Here is a 23,108-nt window from a genome sequence, read left to right on the forward strand (position 1 = left end):
AATCTCCAGGGGAGATCCAGCTCCCCAGAGTCAACCAGAGACCATCTGGGGGCTGCAGCGCGGCATTGGTGGGGTTTGGGGAATCGGGAAGGAGCTCTCCCTCAGTGACAGGGGTCTACGGTTGGCTCAAGAGCACTGCCATCCACTGAACGGGTGGCACCCCCAGGCCACAACTCCCGTGCTCTCCTGGGTAGGATTCAGAGTCTGGAGCAGTGGGGAAGAAGGGAGGGGACTCCCCACGAGCGAATCGCACTCGCCCACCCCCAGCATGCTGGCATTCGACGGCAGCCCTGCTGCAGGGAAAAGCTGCAGGGACCTCCAGGCTCAGCCCCCTCCTTTCGCCGCCACCTCCCCGGGACCTCGCAGCCTCAGTGCCCATTGCTTCTTTCGGAGTCCAAAGCCTGCTTTCTCTCGGCCTCCCAGCGCAAAGCCCATCTTTAAAAAAAATAACCTCCTCCAGGCCGCCATCTAAGGCCTTTCCTAACCACGAGACGCACCTGAGCACCTCCACAGGGCAGCCTGGGTGGCCACCTACTGTACAGGGACCCCCTCCCCACCGCCGGTCGACTGGCCAGGGTCGGGCTTCTGGATGGTCCGTGGCCCCTGTCATTAAGAAAGTAAGCACGACGTCCGCAAAAGCATAAAAAAGTTTATTGGAGCATCACAGCCGGTGGGGCGGGTATTGCTGAGTCGTGGGGGAGGGAGGCCGATCCCGCCGGCCGTAGAGGCCTCTAAAGTGCACTCGGTGCGGCAAGGATGGGGTGTTGCATAGAGAGTCGGGCCGGCCGCTCCAACTCGGCCCTCCGGTCTCCCGGCCCAGCTAAGCCAGACCAGTCTCCGGGCCGCCCGGCGCCCCGGGCTCGCCGCTACTCGGACTCACGAAAACGGCGGGGGCACGCGCCTGCAGCGCCAGCGTGGGCTCTCGGCCCTGGCCCCGTGGGGCAGCCAGAGCGGCGCTGCCCAGGCGCGTCTGCGCCACTGGTATCTCGTCCACGGACTCTGCTGACGCCGAGTGGTAGGCGCCAGCAGGGCCAGCAGCGTGCACAGGGCTGGCGTCCGCGGAATCCGTCGACGAGCTGGAGCGGCGGCCGGGGGCCCTGGGCCCTGCGCAGGGTAAGGGAACATGAGCCCAGTGGCTGCGGCTCACTTGTGACTCTGCCTTCCCCTCCCTCGAGTTCCCAGAGCAGGACCCGGACAGGGAGAGGCTCACCCGACGCCCGATCCGAGGTCTCAGACGTCCGCACTTTATACACGCGCCTCTTCCTCTTTTTCTGCAGAGACACGGGGGAGACTGAGGGCCCCACATCGCCAAAAGAAGCAGAGGTGAGCGCCAGGGTAGAGGCTTATTTTTATCCCACTCCACCTGGACCGGAGGCCCAGCACAATCCCTCCTACCTGGGGTCGGATCCGGGGAGGCAGGGCAACAGTGTCTGGGGAAGAGGGTGGTGGAGGTTCCGCTTGGCCACTGGTGGCAAGAAACTGGGAGGGACTGAGGGGGAAGCAGGAGGGTAAGCCTGGGCTCTGTTCCCCAAATCCCTCCCAACTGGAGGTGCTGAGAGAAGCTTCCCTCACTGTTAGCTCAGAGAAGGGCCAGACCCATGCCCCAACCTTAGCCTACCGCCTTCTCCTGCCTCGATGGCCCTGCCATGCTAACTGGAGATGCCCAGGTTGCACTCACTTGGCATTCACTGCTGCTGGCCTGGCCTGGCCAGGGGGCTCTGGGCGCACATGGCTGAAGGTCCGCATGTAGAACTCCATCTCCTGGGGAAGGTGGGAGTCAAGGACGCTGGGAGGCCAGGTGTGGCTCCCGAGCCTCCTGAGCCCTGATCTCATGCAGTCCTGCCCTCACTGGCCTCTGTGGGTCATTTCAGGCCTCATGCCAGGCTCCTAGCCATGCTGGGAAAACCCGTCTGTAGGGTAAGGCTTAAAACACCTATTTCTGGCCCTTGCCTCATCCCCAGGTCCTTACCTCATTTATTCAGCCTCTGCCTCCTGCTGGAAGGCTCCCAGCCCCCATGGATCTATAGGCCTAGAGAGGCTCAGCCAGGGAGTGGTGGGAAGCTCAGAGAGGCCCGCACCTGCTCCTGGCGTCCCCAGGGCTCCAGCCTCTGAACCAATTATTTTCCCCTGGCTGAGAAACAGGCCTAAGTGTGCATCCACCAGCTCCTGCAGAGCTGAGTCCTGGGCACACCCCTCGCCCTCACAAAGGACCAGCCACGATCCCGGCTGCCGAGAAGGGGCTGCGTAAATGCATGTGCGGTGGTCTCCCTGCCACTACGCCGAAAGGGAAGGTAGTAGGTGGTGGAATAAACAGAGCCGCAGCCCCATTGAGCACCAGGCTTACAGGCAAGCCCTGATCTTCACAGCAACCCTGAGGGTGCAGACACGACCCCTGAAAGCAAAGGGGCCTTGAGGGCAAGGGGTTGCAGGAGTGGCCTAGTCCTGCACCCCCGCCCGCAGGACTCCCCCCAGCTTTGCCGGGGAGGACGCCAGGTGAGGAAACAAAAGCCGGGGGAAAGCAGGCCCAGAAAGGGCGTGGTGCGGGATGGGGGCTGGTCCAGGGCGGGGTCGGAGGGGGGAAGGTTTGCCGGGAGCACCCAGACAGCTGTCGCAGGGTTCAGCAGCCGTTTCCATGGAGACGGAGGCGTCCTGACTAATGCAGAGAGGACACTGTAACAGCAAGGCCGTCTCTAAAACAAGCCTATGTTTGGGGGCAACGGCTCCAGAGAGGGGCCCCTCCTGCATTCCTGCTGGGGTGGGGGTGGGTGGCTGCCTGCAGGGCCCTGACAGATCTGGGGGAGGAGCCCAGCCAGCAGCCCCGCCCAACCTCTGCCCTGGCTGCTGCTCTGGAGAGGGGTGTGGGAGCGCCAGCCTAGGCTGAGGGGCACAGGGGTCAGGGGTTAGAGGCCAGTCACAGGGACTGGGGACCTCAAGATCACTCTCCCCCACACCTCTTCTCTGCCCCAGTGTGGACTCAGTGACCCTCTAGGGCCAGCAGAGGGGCAAAGCCCACTGGGGGGCCCTGGGCTCCAGATGGGGGAGCAGACGAGGGGGCAGCAGTAGAGGAGGTCTCAGAAGCTGAGGGGCCAGGATGGGACAGGCGCCAGGCCCTAGCCAGCTCCGGAAGTCTGGAAGCGTCCCTAGTGAGTCCCCACTCAGAGCCCTGTCCTCTCTCGCCATGGCTGTCCAGAGGATCCTTCCTCAGAGACTTTCAAAACCCTGTACATTCCTGAATGGTACTGGGCCCTCAGCCTCAGCTCTCTGCTTTGTAAAAAGGGACAAGAACATCACTCCTGTCCCCCGGGTTTGCCTCCCTCGAGTCACTGCAGATGGACAGAACAGAAATTAAATGTCTTTGCTATGGCTACATTTGGCCCCAAAGCCTTGGCAGGGCAAGGCCAAAGAGCCTGCCCTGACTCAGTGGGTGCTACTTGTGAGGCTTGAGAAAGTCTCCTGCCTGATTATCTGGGCCTCCGTCTCCTCTTGATGTGGGGCTGGAGACAGTACCCTCTCCCCAGCACAGCTGCCACCATCAGAGCCCAGCACCGGGGCAGGTATACGGTGGTGTAACAGCGGAGTCGCCACCCACAGCCAGCATGCCCCAGGCCCAGGCCTGCCCAGTCCTGGCAGCCTGGCCCACAAGCAGTGTCCAGCCCTGGCGACAAGAACAGGAGAGGCGGGGTCCTAGGCCCTCCCCAGCCCACCCACCAGCCTCTGTTTGTGTCCAGTTGCCATGAGGCCTCGGGATCCAGGGCTCAGCCTTCCCCCAGCAAAGCCTGCCTGGGCCCCGCCTTTCTAGTCCCTAGGGGCTCCTCTGAGGACTGGATCACTCCCACCCCAGCTGCTGACCTCAGGAAGCCAGGGGGCGTGGGAATGGGGATAGGCTGGTCAGCCACTGGCCTGGCCAGGCTGGCCAGAGCATGGAGACCTTAACTCTTCCCAGACCCAGCTTGTGGTTAACCTTCTAGGCCTCAGTATGCACATGTACAACAGAGGCTGTTCTAAGCATAAATTAGGGTAATGGGCATAAATGCTCAAGGTCATGGATGGGGAGAAATGATGGCTCCATCCTGGCCACCCATCACTGACCCCGTCGCTGGTCCATCCCTCTCTCTCTCCTGCTGCAGCCCCAACCTGCTTACTTCCAGGCTCCCACATCCCATGCCGTCCGCGCATGCTTGGCGCCTGGGCAGGCATGTACGTGGGGTCCGGGAAACACAGGGCTCCCTCTGGCTGTGCCCACGCTTGGGTGAGCAGGCACAGGCTCAACACAAGCCTGGTCCCTGCTGCCCCCAGCACCCCCGCCCCCAGCACCCCCACCCCCAGCAGCTGTTCCAGGCTTGCTTCCCTTGCCCTGTCTCCTCACTGGCTGCTTGGTGCACAGCCCAACACCCCCCACACCCAGGCCCCCTCCCACCCCTCATCCTCTATACCTGAATGGGCCGCATCTTGGGAGGACATGACTCGAGCTCCCTGTGAACCCCCTTGGCCTCCTGTGGTGGGCGGTGCTGCACGATGTACTCATAGGTGGTGAGCTTGTGCCACACTGGTGAGGGGAAGAGAGGGCTCAGTGTGGTGGAAAGGGGACCCTGGAGCTCAGAACAGGAGGGAGGACAACCAGCCCCAGGCTGAAACCAGTGTCCCCAAATACACGAAGCCATCGGGTGAGACCTGGCCACCATAGCGAGCCCATACTGGGCAGGGGCATGGTTTCAGGCTCCACTGTCCAACTGGGCACCTTCCTGCAATCTGAGGACCCCTGCGCTCTGGAAGGCAGGTGCGGGAGGCACTTACTGAGATAAATGTGGAAGCAGAGCAGGTGCCCCAAGAGGGCTGTGGACAGCAGGCCCAGAAGGATGAGCAGGGCAGCCAGGGCCAGGATGGCAGGGGCCTGGGTCTCCACGGGGGCAGCGGGCAGGAACACGAACCACACATCCGTGTGATTCTTCAGGACTGCAAGGCACAGACAGCGTGTGCTCAGCCGGGGACGTGACAGGTGACCAGGGTTGGGGGTGAGAATAGGCCCGGAGCCTAAACTGACCTTCAAAGTGTCGGTTGGTGCGCAGCCGCATGGGGTTGACAAAGAACTCCACAAAGACATATGTGGCCACCAGCACCAGGAGCAGGACACCCAGTAAAGCGGATGCAACACTATGTAGAAAGAGCCTGGGCCCAGCCATGGGTAGCTGTCAGCTCCCGGGAGCTCCAGCGCCTCGGAGGGCTCATAGGAGTTGGGGCTGTAGGGTCATTGCTACGGGCTCAGAGGGCTGAGGGTGACCCCACAGCCCCAACTCCCCAGAAGTCAAAGGCATACAGCAAAACTGAAGACGGGTGGCCACCCCATCAGGCAGCCCACCTTTCTCTGGGCCAGCTCGGTGGAAGATTCCAGGCCCACACTTGGCCATCTCAGCCGGCACCCAGGAGCATCTCTCTCTGGGCAGCACCCCCGCATAAAATGGGCACAGGTCCTCTAAGTATCCCCATCCCTGCCAGCCTGCCATGCGGGCTGCAAGGTCTGTGGCTCCCACCCTCAGACAGTGCATCCCCAGGCCCCCGTGCGGCCAGGCTTTCCTCACCGGTAGTTCCGCTCGCCCACACAGTTGTTGAGCCACTTGCAGTGATGGTCGAAACCGCACACGCACTTGTTGCAGGCGCTGCAGTGCTTGGAGCGAGCGCTCCTGCAGGGAGAGGGGGCACAGCGCGGTCGGCCGGCTTATTCCCCGCTTTGCGGCCCGGCCGGTCGGGGCGGTTGAGTGGGGTCCGTGGAAGGACGAAGCGCCAGGCCTGAGACAGCCCCGAGCGAGGCGACGGGGAGCGCGCGCGCCCTCTGCAGGCGCTGCGGGGTGGGGTCCCTGGAGGAGGCAGCGCTCCCAAGAGCTGGGGGACCCCAGGAGCCGCAGGAGGGGTAAGGAGGTGCACCCCTCCTGCTCCGGGACTGTGCGCCTAGCTGATGCGCCATGAAACGGAAAATGGGCGTCCTTTCCAGGCAAAGAACCCTGAGAGAAGGCAGAAGATGCAGGTGTGGGCCCAGGGAGCTGCAGACAGCAAGGTGTGGGGCCCAGGGCCTGCACTGCCCTTCCGGACACCTCCGGCAGTGGGTCCCTGTTTCCTTGCCATTCTATGGGAATGGTACTGGCATTTTTCCAGAAACTTCAGTCTGTGTGGACTAAGAGAAAAGAGGCAAAAGAAGTGCAGGCCGCCATCCGCATGAGCATGCTCACCACAGGGGCTCAGGGTAGTCTCCCAGCCCAGGGAGGCACAGGGCAGGCCCAAAGGCACAACCCCTCCACCAGAACAGGGCAGAGCCCTGCAATGGGCAGCAGCTTCTGGAGCAATCGCTTGGAAAGTGTGCTGGCGGGTGCCCAGTGAATGGCAGGAAGTCCTTGGCGCCTAAAGGCTAGGGGCTTGCTCAGTCTGCAGACAGACCCCTTCAACAGGCTTCCTGCGGGGGCTGGCCTTGGGCCATGTCCCCATCCCTGATCCCCCACCAGAGACCTGGAGACTGTGGGGCTCCAGAAGGGTGGAGAGGGGCCCCTAGAGAGGCAGCTGGGACCAGCCAAGGGGGTAGGGGTGCAGCACGTACTGACTCCTCCATGTTAGCAGAGGGACCTTAGCAAGCCACCTGCCCCCCCCCGGGCCTCAGACTCCTCCTGGGTAGGCCAGGGCACCAGTATCTGCTTGGGGGCCTGGCCGCCCAGGTGTAAATCTGGCTCCGCTATCAGTGGCTATGTCTGGCCTATCAGCCTTTGTAAGTGCTGGGCTCTTCCTCCTCCATGAAGTGAGAAAACCAGGCAGGGTGGCTGCAGGAAGAGCTCAGCACACAGTCTCAGGCATCAACGCCCCTGCCCACCCCTAAATGGGAATACTGGCAAGAGATGTGGGGCTATCACTGGCAGAGCTGCTCATTAGAAATGTTTGGGCAGGGCCAAATGTTTCCTCCTTTAACTGCTGGAATACTACTCCTCATCTTCTGTTTCCAATCACCTTCTCTTCACCTTCTCAGGAACCCAATTCTCTGTCACGCCATCAAGGTTCTTGACTGCATAAAACATGAGGGTTCTGAGGCATCAGGGATGGCTGTGAAGCCCCGGCACCCCCTCTCCACCGTGCACCCCATAGCACACTCGGCAGCCACACGCACCCACACACACTCACACATCCACGTCGCACAAGTTGCAGTGCAGGTCTTCAATGACATGTGCGTGCTGGCTTCGGTTGAAGATGGGCAGGGGCCCCGCATAGCTCTTGTCTCGTACGTTGGCATCTGCTGGATCGATGGAGACGGCGGTCAGGTGCACCACAAGGTGGCCGGCAAAGATGGCGCCCATGCACTGGCCCAGCAGGTTAAAGACTCACTCCGCACTCTGCCAGCTGGGAGTCCTACCCCACTCCTTGCAGCCAGAGAACTCCCCACTGCCATGCCAGCCTGCTTTGTGCAGATTCTCTGCCTGTGCCACCTCCTACCTCCAGTCCCTCAGAGCCTCCTCATCAGACCTCTCCAGGTGACCCCTGTGCCCCAAATGGAAAGGGGGAGGGGCCATCTAGGAAAGGAGTCCACAGCCAGCCAGCAGTGCCTGCTGTCGCAGAGTCCTGGTGCCCAATCGCAGAGTCCTGGCCTCACTGCTCCAGGCCTGGTGCAGGCCCTAGCTGGTGTGACCTCAGGCCGGTTTCTGGTTTCAGATTCCAAATGATGATGTGAGACTGAAAGAGATCAACCCCACCTAAGGCCCAAGAACCTGAAGTTTAAAGTTTGCTTATCTTGCTTTCATAGGAAGTCACTTCCAAGAGGGATGCAGCCATCCCCCTTTTCAGTAGCTGGGCCAGATGGAGAACCCCTTGCAGACAGGGGCTCGGACACTTGCTACCTCCCCTACCAAGAATCTAGGCACTTGGAGTCCTGGGCTGAGTGTCTGGGATGGCCTGCTATGTTCAGGGCCTGGCCAGGGGCAGCATGGCTAGTCTCTGAAGCTGAAACACAGCTCTTCCAGGACCTATCTGCTCAATGACTGGGCCAAATGCAGGAGACAAGTTTGCTGACAATTTGCTACAAAGTCTGATGTGTAAAAATTCACCCATAGATTCCACCCAGGCAGCCATCCACTCTCCCTCCCTTGATCCCACCTGCTTCAGCCCAAAATTGCACTCATCCTCTTGCTAGCCAGGCAGATATCATCCCTCCATCATTCATGCTCTACCCATCATCCATCTGCCATCCTTCATTCATCAGCTGTCCAATCTCTTTTCCTCCCTTCCTTCTCCTCCCAGCAGCCAAATTTCTCTAAATATCCGCATAAACCAGGCTCCGCCCTAGTGTGCCACAGCACAGCTGAGAGAGACAATCCCGTGGCCATCACTGCCCCTTCTATCCCTATGGCCAAGTCTTCATCTCTTGCCTGTGCCACTCTATAGCTTCCCAACTCTCCCCTCCTGAGTTCCCTTGAGTCTATGCTTCACACGGTCGCAGAGAAAGTTTTTAAAAGCTCAGACCCAAAGCCCTCTCTGCTTGCTTGCACTCCTATAGTGGGTCTCAAGAGCTCTCTGGCTGAAATTCACTCCTCTGCTCGGTGCCAAGGTCCCTTTCCTCTGGCTCCTCCCAAACCTCTCTGCTATCACCAGCTACTGTGCTCACCATGCCATCCACTCTTCAGACACTGAATGAGGGCAAACATTTACTCCCTGCCTGCCCCAACTCTTCTCCTGCCTCACTCCTGGAGTCATTCATTCAGCTGTCTACTGAGGTCTTTTGTTGTGATAGGCACTGAGGGATATGGCAGGGGCAAGAGTCCCCAGCACTGAAGAGACTGCAGTCTGGTGGAAAACATGGATTTTTTTTTTTACGGAATCTTGCTCTGTTGCCCAGGCTGAAGTGCAATGGCGTGATCTTGGCTCACTGCAACCTCTGTCTCCCAGGTTCAAGTGATTCTCCTGCCTCAGCCTCCTGAGTAGCTGGGATTACAGACACTTGCCACCACGCCTGGCTAATTTTTGTATTTTTAGTAGAGTCAAGGTTTCACCATGTTGGCCAAGGCTGGTCTCGAACTCCTGACCTCAGGTGATCTGCCCGCCTTGGCTTCCCAAAGTGCAGGGAGTACAGGCCACCACTCCCACCCAAAAACATGGCTATCAATCAAATAATGGGTTAATTACAATGAAGAAAGTTCATGGATATGCCAGTTTGTAACCAAGTGACCTCATCTAGTCTGAAGGGGTCCAGAAGGCTTACCTGAGGAAGTATTGTCTCAGCTGAGACTTAGAGAAGAATGGATTCCAGGGACCTGGCAGGTAAAGAGGAAAGGGGGCCTGGCTAGGGACTGTGGCTGTGGGGAACATGTGGAGTGCCAACCAGCAGTTTGGCTGAAGTGTGCCTCCAGCTCACGGCTGTCTTGCACGAATGCAAGAATGAGGGTCTGTGTGGCCAATTTCTGGCTTCTCAAAAGGAACCAGAAGTCTGGATTTTTATGAGATCTCTCAATGTTTAAATGTTAAGGAAATAAATAATTTTAAAAACATGCCTATAGAAGGAACATTAAGATCTGTGCATTTTCTTTGTTAACTATCCTTCAATTCAAAAAAACAAATCTGCAGGCTGGACTCACCCATGGGCTTCTAGTTCTCGACCTCTAATTTAGCTGGGTGTTGGGAGCAGGGAGAGAGGCAAGGGGATTCCAGGCAGAGACCAGTGCCGTGGAAACAGAAGAGGACAGGGAAAATCACATCAGAGGAAATGGGGGAGAGAGGCAGAGTCCAGAATGCAGAGCCTTGATGCCATGTTGAGCCTCATTTCTTTATTTTTTTTGAGACAGGGTCTCTCTCTGTTGCCCAGGCTGGAGTGCAATGGCACTATCTCGGCTCACTGCAGCCTTCGCCCTCCGGGTTCAAGTGATTCTCCAGCCTCAGCCTCTCAAGTAGCTGGGATTACAGGCGTGTGCCACCACGCCTGGCTAATTTTTGTATTTTTAGTAGAGACAGAGTTTCGCATGTTGGCCAGGCTGGTCTGGAACTCCTGACCTCAGGTGATCCATCCGCCTCCGCCTCCCAACATGCTGGGATTACAGGTGTGAACCATCACACCGGGCCTTGGGCCTCACTGCTTACGGCAGGAAGAAACCATTAGAAAGCCTGGAGCTGGGGCGCAACATTATCAGATTTGGTTTTTGGAAAGGGCAGGAATGCAGATGGGTTGGCCGAGGTGAGAGCGTGTGTGGGGGACCCGTTTAGAAACTCAGCGGTCATCCAGGGAAGAGAGGCAGCTGGCAGTGGCAGAAACCGGGAACCAATTCAATGTCTATTTAGGAGGCAAAATCAACAGGGCTGGATGACTGACTGGATTTAAGTGAGGTAGGAAGGGGGAGAGCCAAGAGCATGTGGGGAGAGCTGGGGTGGGAAAGGAGGGGAGCGACAGGCCTCGAGTGTGCCTGTGGACACACGGTGATGCTGGTGTGGGTGGCCTCCACCTGCCCTCACAATCTGCTGAACTCACCATGTGGCGTGATCACCATCTCCAGTGCACCAGCCTTCCCTTCAGCCAGGGGCCCAGCACCCTAGGGCTCAGCTTGCATCCCTAAGGCCCAGGCCAGTTCCAGGCCCAAGGTGGGTACCTGGTACCCACTATGATCCTACCTCACTCCTCAGGGGACCTGAGAGAGCCTGCAGAAAGGAGAAGGCTCTGATGGAAGGAAGGAGAGCGTACAGGCTGGTCAGGCGCAAACCAGGTGGCTCTGTGAGCTTCCGCATTGCCCAGAGCAGACAAACCCTGAATGTAGAGACAGAGTCCTCAAACCGTCCCTCTCATGACAGTCAGGCTTCCTGAGCAGCCCATCTGGCCTCACTGGGTGCCTGCTATGTGATCTTAGGAAGTCATGGAACCTCTGTGCCCAGCTTCTTCATTAGGAAATGGGGAGAATACCTCCTTACAGGATGACTATGAGGATCAAATGAGATCATTCATGTAAAGTGGCTGACGCAGGGCCTGGCACATGTAAGGGTTTAATAAATGCTACTGCCTTCTGTTTATCATGATTTGCTTTGCTTCTACTTGTCCAAGCCATGGGGTTGTTTATCTGGTTAATCTGGTTTCCCAGGTATCCTGATGGCAGAAACTCAGGTGATCCCTAGTGAGGGGCGTGTCCATTCCAGATCACAGGAGGAATGTCCCATGATGCATTCCCATGTCCCATGACTTAACAGCACTAAGGCCTGTTGGTCACCTCAGGGAAAGTCCAGTTTTCCATTCACAGAACTGATGACCAGCCCCTGGGCTCTAGTGAACAAGAAGCCCCCAGATGGCACTGCTGTGTCTAAGGAAGACAACCTCCTCTAGGGTCCCCCTCCACACACCTACCCTGTCACTCGCCAGCCCAGGGCTTTGTGGTTTCCCAAAAGAGCACGTTCACGTTTGTGGCTTAATGAATTCTAGTGCTCACATATATCTTAAAGTGCTCCTGGTAGGAGCCTTCCCATCAGACAGAGGATGAGGCTGAGACCCACAGAGCTGGCAGGAGTTGCTCGGTCCTGTGCAGCTCTGAAGGTGCTGAGCAGGGACAGAGCTCACCACAGGCTCGATGTCCCAGGCTTTCAGGCTTATCCCTGCCAACCACCCTTAGGCCGCCCTCACCTTCCCCACAGGAGTCATCTTCGTGAAGGACACTCAGATAGGAACTCTCCGGAAAGGAGCACAGAGACGCCTGCTTCACTGCAACCCCCTGGCTTTGCAGCCACATCCTCTGCTCCTGGGGGCTGTGGCCAGGGACGGGGCAATCACACCACTGGGCTCAGGCAAGTCTGGGTTTGTCACTATTCCCAGGAGCCTCCGGGGTATCTCCATCCCGTCTCTTGTCACATTCAACCTCACTCTAAAAGGGTCTGATTTACAGAATCAATGTGCCCATAAACAGTCCTGGGCACAGTCTGTCCATAAATAAAACCATATTTTAAAGGCACCAGGACACTTACCATGTAAAAGAATTCTATGGTGACTCTTTGAAAAGTGAAAAATTCTTTGATAAATGGACTAATTACTCCCTACTTCGTCCTTTGTTCAGCTTTGAACACAGTGTCAGGATGGTTTGAGGCTCCTCCTTCTACAACTGCTCCTGTGGTGCCTCCGCGGACAGGATTCACATCCTTGCAGGGCTTGACATGCTCCTAGGTATTTTAGGCATGCCCACTCACCCTATCAGGGGGAGAGGTCAGGTGGAGGCTGGAGGCCAGGATGGGAAGCAGCAGGTCCCCAGGACTGGGCCCACCCTGCTCTGCTCCCCTGACTGTGCTCCCCGAGGCTCTGAACCTGGCTTTGGGCCTCCGCTGTGCCGGCCATCCTTTGCCTCCCCACTTCCACACACCAGCCCCATGCTTTCCCAAGGATACAGCGTAGCCAGAAGGCACCCAGTGGTGAGGCAGGAGGGGAACAAGGACCCCAAAGCCGATCACAGCAAAGAAGAGGTACAGCAGCCAGGCCACAATCTGGAGCGGGTGAGGGGGCCAGCTCCACCCATTCCGGCGGGATCGCTGGCCCTGCAGCTCGGGGGAGGGTCCGCTGGGCTGTGCCGGCGGCGCTGTCCACACACTCTTCTCAGGGGCAGTCTTGTTGGAGGGCTTGTTGCAGATGTTCATCTCCAGAGGGAGAAACAGTAGAGAGAGCATTAGCCCAAGAGGCCGGGCTGGAGCCCAGGGCCGGTGTCTGCAGCCAGGTTTCAGCAAGGGGGAGTAGGCTGCGACATAAAACCATCTCCCAGCTACTCTGCCGGGGATACTGGCATCCTAGCACGATAGAGACGGGCAGTGGGGAAAGGCTGGGAGTGGGCTGCTGTCTCAAAGCCCAAAGCAAACCCTGGCCCCAGCCTGGCCAGGACAAAGTAAGAGGACCCAGGGTTTATTCAGGACACAGTGCTGCTGCCTGTTACTCAAAGTGCTGTCTCCACAGCCATCGCAGTTAAACCCAATAAGACATGTTCTCATCTGGTAACAATATCAGGCCGGGGCCAGAGTGATGAGAACACATGCTGATTCTGTTAGGATTAGTCACCTCTTTCCTGAGGTCCAAATCCAAGTGTCAGACACCCCCGCTATCCTTTGCTCAGGGAAACGGGGAATGGGGCGCCCAGAAGGAGGATCTGCCCTCTGCCCCACAGTGGACACAAAATCCCTTTAGGACTGGGGGAGCCTGAAGCTCTGCCCCATGCTGCCTGAGGGTTCTTGGCTGGGGAGGGGCCAGCTCACGAGAGGGAGGGAAGGATTCCTCTTTAGTTCCCTTCAGCAGCAGAAATGACCATGTTTCTCTAAGTAAATCTGGGCCTGGTGTACAGTTTTGTACAGAAAGCTGGGCTAATGCTCTTGGACTCAGAGGCAGACCACCAGATGGCATCAACCACCCCCTCCACCTGCCACCCTCTAGCCAGACAGCTGGCCCAGTGGCCAGAGATGAAGGCCAGGCAGGAAGGGGTGGGCTACAGAAGGAAGACCCCCAACCCCAAGATCTGGGCCCAAGATGGGACAACAGCCCAGGCAGGCAGCGCCATACCTGGGAGACAGGCCAGCTCTGCACTCGTGGTGGGAAAGCCAGGAGCTGGGGCTAAAACCCTGGTAGCTAAACTCTCCTTTCAGGAGCCTCTGCCCATGAGACAGGGAACCTAAGCAGAAAGGATGCCGCAGACCCCCACTCAGTGCATCTGCCTGGATCACCTTTCTCACTTCTCAGTCCACAGAATGAGGCTTGATCTTCAGAGCCAACTGCAAGCATTGCCTCATCCAGGAAGCTTTCCCTGACTCCCTGAGTCAGGGGGTCCTTATGCTAAGCCATTGTTGGGCAAATTACTTTGCCATTTGGGATGCTTTGCAATCCCCATGTCTGCCCCCATTAGGACAGCTTTCCCCAAAGGCAGCAAATGTGCTGGGTGGGGTTTATTCATCTCTGTCCCCTATGTCCCTTCCCCCAGGCACCCAGAATTGTACCTTGTACACAGTAGATCCTCAGTAAATGTTTGCTGACTTGAAAACATCTGAAATAAAAGGAAACGTGGGCACAGTAAATGGTATGGAATCCTGGTCCACCCTAAGCCATCTGGCCCGCTTTCCCCTGCCTTCCATCCAACCAGCCCTGCCCGCTTTCTGCAGGCTCGTGAACCCATGCCTCCCGCAGCCCATCTCCCGCTGCTGGCTGGCTACCACCCTGACTGCCAGACACTCACTCCTAGCCACCCTGCCCTTCAGCCAACCTGAGGCTCAGAGCTTCCTGCAGGCCAAGCCTAGCATTATTTGAAGTGACCTCTGAGTAGTCCCCCAGAGGTCTCAAAACTAAATGGAGGACTTAAGTTTTTCCCCAGGGATTCAGCTGGTGGTTTTTTGGTTTTGGGTTTAGGGTTTTTTTTCTTCTGAGATAGGATCTTGCTCTGTTGCCCAGGCTGGAGTGCAGTGGCACCATCACAGCTCACTGTAACCTTGACCTCCTAGGCTCAAGTGATCCTCTCACCTCAGCCTCCAGAGTAGCTGCAACTACAGGCATGTACCTGGCTAATTTTTTTATTTTATTTTATTTTATTTGTAAAGACCGGGTCCCACTATGTTGCCCAGGGTGTTCTCCAACTCTTGGACTCTGGACTCAAGAGATCTGTCAGCCTTGGCCTCCCAAAGTGCTGGGATTATAGGCGTGAGCCACTGTGCCTGGCCTTGCTTTGTTTTGTTTTGTTTTGTTTTTTGTTTTTGAAACAGGGTCTTGTGCTGTCACCCAGGCTGGAGTGTCGTGGCACAATGATAGCTCACTGAAGCTTCAATTTCCTGGACTCAAGTGATCCTCCTGCCTAGCCTCCTGAGTAGCTAGAACTACAGTGGCATGTCGCCATGCCTAGCTCTTTATTTTTTATTTTTGCAGAGACAGTCTCACTATGTTGCCCAGGCTGGTCTCCAACTGCTGGGCTCAAGCGATCTTCCCACCTTATCCTCCCAAAGCACTGAGATTACATGCATGACCCAGTATCCCAGCCCTCACTTTCTTTTGCAAGTCCCCCAAAGATAGCAAATCTTTGTCCTTGTATTGTGGAAATGTCAAAGGTCATCAGGTCAAGCCCTGTGAATACAGTTGGGCTAGATGGTTCTGCTCTGGGGCCAATCCCTGTGGCTTGCACATCAGCTCTCCAGTGACACCATCACCAGCGCAACTACTTTGAAAGGAATCCATGAATTTGGAATTCCTAAAGTCTGGCTCTCCTTTTGCCATCCCCAAACCTAAACAACCCTACACCTTGCAGGAGTTTCCAAAGAGCAAAACAGAGGCATGCGGCTGATCCGGCCCCACTGCCTGGCAGTGGCCATAGGTACCCCCAGCGCTGCTGTATCCTGGACTCCTGAGGCAGGAGGAGTCACCATCTGCAGCCAGGCACCTGCCATATACAGCCTTGGGGATGCCTCTGACTCCAAATCAGGATACCCCCTTGGTCCAGGAAGTGAGCACTTGTTTGAGGCTGTGGAAATGGGGATGGTGCTGCTGGGCAGACCTCCCTCGGCAGAGGCAGCATTCTGGAATAGACGCCCAGGCTGGCCCACAGGCATGCCCAGGCCAGCCCACTCTTCACTGACAAAATTTTCTTTTTTTCTTTTTTTTCTTTTTGAGACGGAGTCTCGCTCTGTTGCCAAGGCTGGAGTGCAGTGGCGCGATCTCGGCTCACTGCAAGCTCCGCCTCCCGGGTTCACGCCATTCTCCTACCTCAGCCTCCCGAGTAGCTGGGACTACAGGTGTCTGCCACCATGCCCGGCTAATTTTTTGTATTTTTAGTAGAGACGGGGTTTCATCGTGTTAGCCAGGATGGTCTCGATCTCCTGACCTCGTGATCCACCCGCCTCGGCTTCCCAAAGTGCTGGGATTACAGGCGTGAGCCACCGCGTCCAGCCCGCTGACATTTTCTCCTGCAGAGCTAGTGGCCACAAATTCCTTCGGCCCAAAAGATTTTGATTAAAAGGGCTGGGAGGTCGGAGAGAATCCAATTATGGGGCTTCCAGGCCATGGATGGGACCAAACACTGTCACCAGACCCCGGGACTTCTCTGGCTGTTGCTCCCCTCTCAGCACTTCTCTAGGAGACCAGATTGAGAGACATGTGGCTCTGTTCCCCGACAACGTGGCCAGCTGGCACCCTCTGACCTTGGCCAGTCAGCACTTATCGGGGCCCAGCCTGCGTACTTAGGATGTAAACACAGATGAAACCAGGTGCATGCCCTCAGGGGCTTCTTTTCTGGGACCCAGACAGACACAAACAGAAACCAGGGCAGTGGTGAATGGGCATTTTGGCAGCCCATGCAAGGGCCAGCCATCCAATGTGACAGAACACAGGGTGGACAGGTTGCGGGGGCGGGGGTTAGGGGAAGGAGGGAGGGGAGGGCAGGACCCAGTGAGAGATGGGACCGAAGAAGTTGCAGGGCTCAGATCTCAGGGGGCCTAGAAGGCCACGTGAGGACACATGGGCACTGCTGGAAGAGCCACAGGGAGGCAAAGCAGGCTTAAGGCATGAGAGTGACCCAATAGCTCAGGGTGCTTTGGAAAACTTTCTAGCCAGTGGGGAGAAGGGCACGGGGGAAGCGGTACCACAGCAGCCCAGCAGGGAGCCCAGCAGCTCTGTGCTTTGGGAGAAGCTGGTCAGAAGGTGGTGGTGAAGCCCACAAGCTCCCTGCTGCCCACCTGGCTACCCCCAGATGCATCTTTGCAGGGTTCAGAGGTACACGGCCTTGGGAAAACATTCTTCATGTATCTTCTACTGCCACAGAACAAACCATAGAGAGTCAGGCTGGTGGTGATAAAGGGAAGACAGGAAGGAGGGGGTCCTGTGGCCTGGGTAAGCCAAGGACCCACCTGGCTACTGAGGCAGGCAGGAGGGGCTGTGGAGGCCCCTCCCTTGTCCCCCGCAAGATGGAAGCCATTGGCAGGATGACAGTAATCTGTTCACGTTAACATTCACTTGCAAAAAGCCTTAGATGGTGTTTTCAGTATAAGGTTAGGCTACCTTAATTTATTATTATTATTATTATTATTATTATTATTATTTTAAGACTGAATCTCGCTCTGTCGCTCAGGCTGGAGTACAGTGGCTCGATCTCAGCTCACTGCAACCTCCACCTCCCAGGTTCAAGCAATTCTCCTGCCTCAGCCTCCTAAGTAGCTGGGATTACAGGCGTGCACCACCACATCCAGCTAATTTTTATATTTTTAGTAGAGACAGAGTTTCACCATGTTGGCCAGGCTGGTCTCAAGAACTCCTGACTTCAGATGACCCACCTGGCTCGGCCTCCCAAAGAGCTGGGATTACAGGCGTGAGCCACCATGCCCTGCCTGGGTACCTTAATTTATACTTCATTTGGGTACCTTAATTTATACAATTCATTTGACTTAATTTAAGTCAAAGGAAGGAAATCTTAACATTTTAAGTTCTCATTATGAACTACATTATAGTTACATGAGTGACCACTTTCCTCATGCCCACCTCTGCTACCAACAAAAAAAAAACATTTAGGAATATTGTTCTGAAATTCTTGCCTAGCACTCTCAAAGAAACCACACCAAGGTGAAAAGTACCAGCCCTGGAGAGACTGTGGGCATCCCTGGATTGTTGCAAGCTACCTGAGGGCTTCAGAATCAAGTCAATTACTAAAGAGGGTTTCCCAGGAAAGGACAAGGAACTGGGAGGGCAGGGTGATGGGGTCAGAGGAGAAAGGGAGAGGGTTGAAGCAGACACTTGGAGGGCCCTGCACCACCAATGGGGAGACACAGGTGGGACCAAAGGAAGAGGGCTGAGCCTGGAGTAGAGCCCTTTTCTGGTTCCCGAGCTGCCACTCACAGACTGAGGAACATTGAGGCAAATGTCACAGATTCACTTCTTTGGATCTCTTCTATACTCATCTTTAAACAAAGTTCAGTGAAGCAATTTGGCAATGTCCAAGTCTGGCGAAACTTTAGAACATAGATGCCCTTTGACCCAGACATTCCATTCCTAGGTATTTATCTTATACATATACTCACAAAGATTTATTGCAGCATTATTTGAAATAATAAAGGACAAAAGATAATATAAATAAACTATGGCACATCCACACAATAAAATGCTAGGCAGCATCAAAAATAACGGATAAAAAAAGAAAAAAAATGGATGAAGTAATCTTTGATACACAATTAAGTGAAAAAGCAAGACGAAGAACACTTGTAGATGGAGCTACCAAGTGAATAAAAACAAAGAGGGCCGGGCGCAGTGGCTCATGCCTGTAATCTCAACACTTTGGGAGGTCGAGGAGGGTGGATCACTTGAGGTCAGGAGTTTGTGATCAGCCTGGTCAACCTGGTGAAACCCCATCTCTACTAAAAGTACAAAAATTAGCTGGGCGTGGTGGCACGGGCCTGTAGTCCCAGCTACTCAGGAGGCTGAAGCAGGAGAATCGCTGGAACCTGGGAGGCGGAGGTTGCAGTGAGCTGAGATCGCGCCACTGCACTCCAGCCTGGGCAACAGGCGAGACTCTGTCTCAAAAAAAAAAGTGGGGGAGGGGGACAGATGCATAAACATCTACATTCCTATATGCATAGATTCTCTCCAGAATGAAATGCAAGAAACCAAACACAGGAGCAGCCCCTAGAAAGGAGATCTAGTGGTCCAAGAGCTGTAAGACAGAAATTGCATTTCCTGGTACTCCTTCGTGTATATATATATGTATATATATATTTATTTGTTTATTTATTTTATCATGAGCATGTACTGCTTTTGAAAACAAAAAGTATGTCAAATAATAAACGATTGGGGGATGTCACCTCCTGCCTTCCAGGCCCCATTGAGCTGCCTTGTGGACGAAACACACTCGTGTGATCTAGAGCCCTGTTATCATGCCAGACAAAGAATTCCTACCTAACAAGGGTGCTTGGTTTTAGTGAAATGTTTTCTCACTCTTGAAAGCAATTCTAAGATGCTCACCTACAGAGCTATGAGGAAAAGCCATAGAACTTCCTATGAGCTGTTAGGGTTCTTGTCAAAGCTGGAATCACACAACCAGACAGCACAACAGAGGAGCTGCTAGGCAGGACCTGCTTCATCCTTGGCCAGAGCCAACTCAGCTACCAGAGACTCCCAGAACCCAAAGGGAAAGTGCACTCCACAGAAAACTTTTGTTCCCATGCATCTTGTCCTTTTGCTAGAGGATTTGTGGTTTCCATGTGAGAGATTTTCTTTTTTCTTTCTTTTCTTTTTTTTTTTTGAGACAGAGTCTGGGGCTCTGTCGCCCAGGCTGGAGTGCAGTGGCGGGATCTCGGTTCACTGCAAGCTCCACCTCCCGGGTTAAAGCCATTCTCCTGCCTCAGCCTCCTGAGGAGCTGGGACTACAGGCGCCCACCACCACGCCCAGCTTATTTTTTTGTATTTTTAGTAGAGACGGGGTTTCATTGTGTTCGCCAGGATGGTCTCGATCTCCTGACCTCATGATCTGCCTGCCTCGGCCTCCCAAAGTGCTGGGATTACAGGCGTGAGCCACTGCGCCCAGCCCATGAGCCACCACGCCTTGCCAGTGTGAGAGATTTTCTTCTCTTTTCTTCACTTTTTTTTTTAAGACGGAGTTTCACTCTTGTTGCCTGGGCTGCAGTGCAGTGGTGCGATCTTGGTTCACTGCAGCCTCCGCCTCCTGGATTCAAGTGATTCTCCTGCCTCAGCCTCCCGAGTAGCTGGAATTACAGGCGCCAGCCGCCACGCCCGGCTACTTTTTAATTTTTTTTTTTTAGTAGAGATGGGATTCTACCATGTTGGCTGGGCTGGTCTCGGCCTCTTAGCCACGGCGCCCAGCCTACCCCTTTTTTTTTTTTTTAGAGACAGGATCCTTCTTTGTCGCCCAAGCTGGAGTGCAGTGGTATGATCATCGTTCACTGTAACCTCAAACTCATGGGTTTATGCAAGCCTCCCACCTTGGCCTCCCAAAGGGCTGGGATTACAAGTATAAACCACCATCCAGTCGGCAGATTTTCTATCTATGAGTATTCCTAAATGAACTTTGTTTCCCCCAGGATCTGCTTTTGAAATAATTTTCACTGAGATTTAACAGATGCCCAGTTGAACTACCTAAAGAGAAGCTAGACAGAAAACATTTCACGGTACACAGTGCTTTACAGCACAAAAGTCATTTACAAAAGATTGTGGGGTTTTTTTGTTTTTTTTTTTTGTTTTTTTGAGACGGAGTCTCGCTCTGTCGCCCAGGCTGGAGTACAGTGGCCGGATCTCAGCTCACTGCAAGCTCCGCCTCCCGGGTTCACGCCATTCTCCTGCCTCAGCCTCCGGAATAGCTGGGACTACAGGTGCCCGCCACCTCGCCCAGCTAGTTTTTTGTATTTTTTAGTAGAGACGGGGTTTCACCGTGTCAGCCAGGATGGTCTCGATCTCCTGACCTCGTGATCCACCCGTCTCGGCCTCCCAAAGTGCTGGGATTACAGGCTTGAGCCACCGCGCCCGGCCAAAAGATTGTTTAGGGACGAGTACTTCGTTTATTAAAATTCCCCACAGGTGCCAGAGAAGTCTCTGACCTTAAAATTCTGAGAAGCAGCTCTAGTTCAACTAACGGATGCACATCACACAACTACCGAAAACTAAACTGGAACTTCAAGCTGTTCTCAAAGACCTCTCCAGTCACTGGTCTCAGAGGTAGCTGGGCCCTCGCTTTCTCTCTCATAACAGGCGGAAGTCTGATGCTGGTCGGACGCAGTGGCTCATGCCTGGAATCCCAGCACTTTGGGAAGCCGAGGCAGGCGGATCACCTTAGGTCAGGAGTTCGAGAACAGCCTGGCCAACATGGTGAAACCCCGTCTCTACTAAAAATACAAAAATTAGCTGGGCATGGTCGTGGGCGCCTGTAATCCCAGCTACTCAGGAGGCTGAGGCAGGAGAATCTCTTGAACCCAGGAGGTCGAGCTTGCAGTGAGCCGGGATCACGCCGTTGCACTCCAGCCTGGGCAACAGAGCGAGATTCTGTCAAAAAAAAAAAAGGTCTGATGCCATGGCAAGAAAAGCTTGAAACCCCAATTATTCCTGAGTCGACATGGTTTGCAAACATTTTCTGTGCCATTCTCCTCCTGAAGCAACCATTGCAAATTGGGATACAAATGAAGCCAAGGAAAGGGGACAAGAAGGAGGGAGTAACACAAAATAGAAACAAGGCCAATGAAGAGAGGCCAAGGTTGTTGATTTCAACCAGGAAATCAACTCATATGACTGCAGGAGCCAGCCTTGGGGAACACCCAGCGCAACAGTCATTAAGAACAAAGTTGTGACAGAACAAAGAAAGAAAAACAAAAACAAAACAAAACAATCTGGCTAATTAAGCACCACTGTTGCTTTTACTGCATCTCATGGTGATTATCTGTTTATAAACCCATCTCCCACAGTGAACCAACAGTTCCACAAAAGCAGAGACCACCCCTCAGCCCAGGTCTGAACCCAGCTCTCCTTCAGTAAAGGAAGTCAAGCCACTTTTTTACCATCTCTGCTGCCATTACCCCAATCCAAACCACCAGCATTGCTCTCCTACAGTGTTTGCATGATAATAACCAACACCAGCATTTAGAGGGCACTTATTCTGTGCCAGGCACTGCTTCAGTGGAATTCACTCATTCAATTTTCACAGAGCTCTAAGGAAGGTCCTATCATTTCCAACCATTCTTGCAGATCCCTGTAGTCATTGATTTCAGATGTGACTGGCCTCTCACTTTCTCATAAAAAACACGCAGAACATCCACCCCCATCATGAGAACACTGAGGCTCAGAGGCACTAAATGAGTTATTTTAGGAGGCACAGCTAGATTGGCAGAACTAGGATGGCCCTCAGCTGACTTCCCAGTATGTCCTGTCACAACCATGCTGTTCAGCAGCCAGAGTGAAATGAGCTTTTCAAATGTGAAACTCATCCAAACTCTTCTTTGGGAGGCTGAGGAGGGTGGATCACCTGAGGTCAGGAGTTCAAGTCCAGTTCAAGTCCATGTTAGTCCCACCAGGGCTAACATGTTGAAACCCCGTTTCTACCAAAAATACAAAAATTAGCTGGGTGTGGTGGCAGGCACCTGTAACACCAGACTCGGGAGGCTGAGGCAGGAGAATCGTTTGAACCCGGGAGGCGAAGGTTGCAATGACCCGTGATCGTGCCACTGCACTCCAGCCTGGACGACAAGAGCAAAACTCCGTCTCAAAGAAAAAAAAGGAAAAAAATTAAAAACTCTTCCCATGGTTTCCTTTTAAAACAGACCCTCCATGACCAACCCCTAGATTTCAATACCAGAGAGCCTAACCCGACCTGAAATCACTTTAGTCATATATGACACCTGCTTCCCAGCCACCTTCCTTAATGCTCTGGGTTCTGGAGATGGGCCACGTCTGTTCGGAGTCCTCTGTGCCCACGCCTGGCACAGAGCCTGGCAAAGAGTGAGCGCTCAAGGAAGATCTGTGAACTTGATGCATGCTAAAAGGAAGCCCCGCGCTCTGCCCGGGCCCTGGAACTCAGGCCACCAGCTCCAGGCGGAAGTGAGCCCAAAGCTGGCCAGGCGGCAGCATCCGCGACCCCGTGGCTCAAGCCAGGCTCCGAGGTGAGAAACCGGGCGGGGACTCCTCACCTGCGCGCCGCGACGGCCGTGCCAGATGGGCCCTGCCAAGGTCAGCCAGAGGTTCGGGCCCCACGCCTGGCCTTCCACCCTCCCCGGGGCAGCCGCGCTTCAGACCCTCGCGGTAGGGACGGTCCCCGGGACTGGGCGGCAACGCGCCCGGGAGCGGGGCCCCATTCCGGACGGAGACTGGGCCGGCGAGTCCTCGGGCTCTGGCTCTGGCTCCAGCTCCGGCTCCAGCTCCGGTTCCAGCAGGCTTGCGGGGCGGCCAGGCCAGGCCCAGACTGGATGGGCTTCGTCCGGCGCTGGGCCCGTTCCCCTGACAACGGCGCGGGCTACGGCGCCCCACAGCGGCCAAACCGCGCTGCGTCACTCCGCGCCGGTCCTCCGGCCGAGGCGGGGCTTGCCAGGGGCCCCCTTGGTGCCCCAGTCGGACCCTTCCCAGATTCTGCCTAACCTTTCGTCTAGAAAATGCACTTTTCCCTACTCCAGAGTCACAGCTTGTCTTCCTGAAATCC

At 55.2% G+C, this 23,108-nt stretch overlaps 1 protein-coding gene across 14 annotated transcripts; it reads right to left on the minus strand.

Annotated features, from left to right (window-relative positions):
* Positions 1 to 629: 629 nt before the first annotated feature.
* On the minus strand, positions 630 to 22,887 carry ZDHHC1 (zinc finger DHHC-type containing 1). Of its 14 annotated transcripts, XM_077984407.1 has the most exons (15): positions 22,603 to 22,887; positions 22,287 to 22,404; positions 13,951 to 13,997; positions 12,367 to 12,612; positions 9,224 to 9,465; positions 7,156 to 7,701; positions 6,985 to 7,039; positions 5,577 to 5,678; positions 5,042 to 5,166; positions 4,795 to 4,953; positions 4,434 to 4,546; positions 1,679 to 1,761; positions 1,396 to 1,489; positions 1,211 to 1,271; positions 630 to 1,104 (listed from the first exon to the last, which is right to left on the minus strand). In XM_077984407.1, the coding sequence occupies exons 6-15, from the start codon at positions 7,262 to 7,264 to the stop codon at positions 821 to 823; spliced, it is 1,185 nt and encodes a 394-aa protein (XP_077840533.1). In that variant the 5' UTR covers positions 7,265 to 7,701; positions 9,224 to 9,465; positions 12,367 to 12,612; positions 13,951 to 13,997; positions 22,287 to 22,404; positions 22,603 to 22,887; the 3' UTR covers positions 630 to 820. The 14 variants fall into 14 exon arrangements, with proteins under 14 accessions (XP_077840533.1, XP_077840531.1, XP_077840530.1 ...); XM_077984405.1 differs by lacking the exon at positions 22,287 to 22,404 and having other exon boundaries at positions 9,224 to 9,467; XM_077984404.1 differs by lacking the exon at positions 6,985 to 7,039 and having other exon boundaries at positions 9,224 to 9,467.
* Between the last annotated feature and the right edge of the window lie 221 nt (positions 22,888 to 23,108).

This window comes from Macaca mulatta, chromosome 20, assembly GCF_049350105.2.
Source record: "Macaca mulatta isolate MMU2019108-1 chromosome 20, T2T-MMU8v2.0, whole genome shotgun sequence".
NCBI classification, from domain to species: domain Eukaryota; kingdom Metazoa; phylum Chordata; class Mammalia; order Primates; family Cercopithecidae; genus Macaca; species Macaca mulatta.